Source organism: Cariama cristata, unplaced genomic scaffold (assembly GCF_000690535.1).
Source record: "Cariama cristata isolate BGI_N322 unplaced genomic scaffold, ASM69053v1 scaffold6880, whole genome shotgun sequence".
NCBI classification, from domain to species: Eukaryota; Metazoa; Chordata; class Aves; order Cariamiformes; family Cariamidae; genus Cariama; species Cariama cristata.
In genome coordinates, this window is record NW_009592876.1 from 1 (window position 1) to 2,720 (window position 2,720).

General features: G+C 44.9%; 1 protein-coding gene across 1 annotated transcript in view; it reads right to left on the reverse strand.

The window, feature by feature from the left end:
- Positions 1–1,201: 1,201 nt before the first annotated feature.
- The window catches only part of LOC104161076 (nesprin-1-like), a gene marked incomplete at its 3' end in the record, with an annotated part of 90,647 nt that continues 89,128 nt past the window's right edge, over positions 1,202–2,720 (reverse strand). Inside the window, exon 52 of the mRNA XM_009699425.1 lies at positions 1,202–1,366. Coding sequence (XP_009697727.1) covers positions 1,202–1,366 — 165 coding nt within the window. The remainder of the gene's footprint in view (positions 1,367–2,720) is intronic.

Below are 2,720 nucleotides of genomic sequence, written 5' to 3' on the forward strand. Positions count from 1 at the left end.
CTGCCGGGGCGGGCGTGAGGGCACCGCGCCGCGAGGGGAGGTGGAACCGCGCCTCCGAAGGGGCCGTAAGCTTGGGGCGGACCCAAAATATTCTGGATCCCAAAATATTCTCTCGGTTCAGAGGCGGAAAATGATCTTTGCCGTGATCCCCCACGTGAGGAACGCGGCAGGCAGCTGCACAGCAGTTTTAAGAACACAAGCACGCTGCTCAGGAAAAGCGTTTTACAGCCTACTCGTGATCTGTCATAATTGGTTGCACATTTCTTTTTTTTTTTTTCTCCCCAGGAGTGATTTCTTTCTACAGTGTCCTATTTCAACCTCACACATGCTACAAGGGAATTTGGGGAGTTTTCAGCTTAAGAAGCTGGAGAATAGAAATACCATCCTAAACATCGCATGCCGGAGTAATGTTACTTATTCTCGTTAGTCTTACAAGATAGAAACTACTCTCTCGTCCCTTTCCCGTTTTACACACGGGGAGTTTGAGCACAAAGGAGACTGAAAACTATCCAAGAGTGTACCACAAATCTGTAATTTGGTCTCAGATGCCCTGAGTCTTCAGCTAGCAGTCTGTCCACTGGCCCGCGCTCTCGTGTTTAGGAGCACAGTAAAATGTTGCTGGCGTGCGTACCTGAACGAAGACATCAGGCACGAGCAAAACACGCAGTCTGCGGTCATGCTGCATTCAGGAACACGTCACTTGCTTGGGCACTCTAATGGCCAGGAATGGATGCCGCCGCACGGAGAGCTTACGCGGGGAGGCAACCCATACATTTCTACCCTGTGTAGGGAGAACAGTCCCTGCACTGCTTTATGCCGCTCCATTTCATGCAAATTAGGAAAGGTTGTTTCTGACTTTGAGTCAGACAACTCTGCCCATGGAGAAAGCATATTCGGGGACGAGGGCAGAGCAGTATTCATTAATCTACACTGAGCCACATTCTTCTGTAATGCCACTGGGCTTCCGCTCTTGCAAATTGCTTCCACGTGTGCTGTGGGTAACTAACTCAGGTCTGATTGTTTAATATGGGAAGGGAGGTGAAAACAAAACATAGCTGAGAAAGATTGCAGTCAGCTCACTGAAATGCAACCACCATTTCAAATACACAAAGAGCAAGATCCCACAACTTTGTGGCTCTGGCCTATTTTAGAGCATAGGGTCTGAACTGCAGATGAAATCATGAAAGCTAACTTATCTTACGTTGATTTTGGCCAGCTTTTTCTGGATAGTTGATGTATCTCCAGATGCATCTGACCAGCGGTGCAGCTCTTCCTTTGCAGAGTGGAGCCAGTCTGTGAATTCATGCACAGCATCAAGGTATAGCAAATGATCCTTCACAATATCTTCCACTTTTCTCATTTTCTCCTATCATTCAGATGGGAAAAAAAAAAAAAAACACCACCATTAAAGTGCTTAAATACTGTCCTGGCTTTAAGCATGTAGTGGTTTAGAGTGCTGGTCTGACTCTATGGCATGCATTTGAACGCTGAATAGAGCACAGCTTATAGCAGCAGAACACAGTGCTACACTGCAGAAGCTGTGGTTCGAGTTGGTCTGGGCAGAAATGTTCTGCTGGAGCAAAAGATGAGGAAGCTTTCTGAAAATGTATGCAAAAATGTGCTTTAACACATCCTTTAACACAAAATCATCATTTAATAGCTACCAAAGCTGCAGCTGTGCAACTGGGCTTCTCCCAGTACGGCCTGGAGAGGGTCTTGCAGATCACCTATGAGGCCTCCCAGAGAGCTGCGTGCTGCCAGAAGCACAGCTCTTACTTAGAAGAACCCAGTCTCTATAAATGCTAAGCAGAGTCACAGAGATGTCCCGTATGAAGACCACAAAGAAGGACTTCTGCTGTTCAAAAGTGCAAAAGGTTCTTACGGTGCCAAGTCCCATTTTAACTATCAGATCAGAAGTGGTGGCTGTCCCCAGCCACCTGCCTTGTGGCCCTGGAGGACGCTTTCCCTGACACTGACATACAACAGCTTCCTGGCTCCATCTTAGCTTTTCAATGTAAGCTTAAAATGGGGCCAGTTTACCTTGCTTTGAAAAGGTGAAGTAGTGCACTGCTCTAGATTTGCCTTTGGTCTGACTGAGTAGATTTGTTGTTATATTCTTGCGAGCTAACACTCATGAATGTTTATCAAAACTAACTAAAAGTGAAGTGAGCTAATCAAATAGCTTTTTACTCCTGTGTGGATACTCTAATCTAGATCTAAGTGTCACTTAGACACTTGAAACCAGATTCAAACTAAACCACTTATGAATTAAACTCCAGATATTTTTAACTTATAATAATTCAACATTCAACTACTGCTTTTAAAAATTAGGTTTGATTAATAAGACCTACTGTTCCCTTTGAAAATAATCATCATAGTTTCTCAGATTGTGTCAGACCAACCATGCAATGGATGGTTACTAGCTAAACAAAGATGACCTGAAGTAAATCCTCAAAGTTTTTACATCTTAATGCATTTTATGCAACAACAGAGTAAGAAAATGTCCACATGCACCTGACTCTAAACAAAACAGATAGCCTCCTAGGGAAGCAAAAGAGCCCCAGGAAAGGGAACCATGCAGCCCCTTTCACGTTGCTCACACCAAAATACAGCACCTGTAGAGGGGGGACAGTGGAGGCAAAGTGCAGCTTTAGTTAATCTCTTCTAGTGGCAATGGTTTCTACCAGTTGCAGCCAGTGCTGTACTCTCCCAAGGGAAAG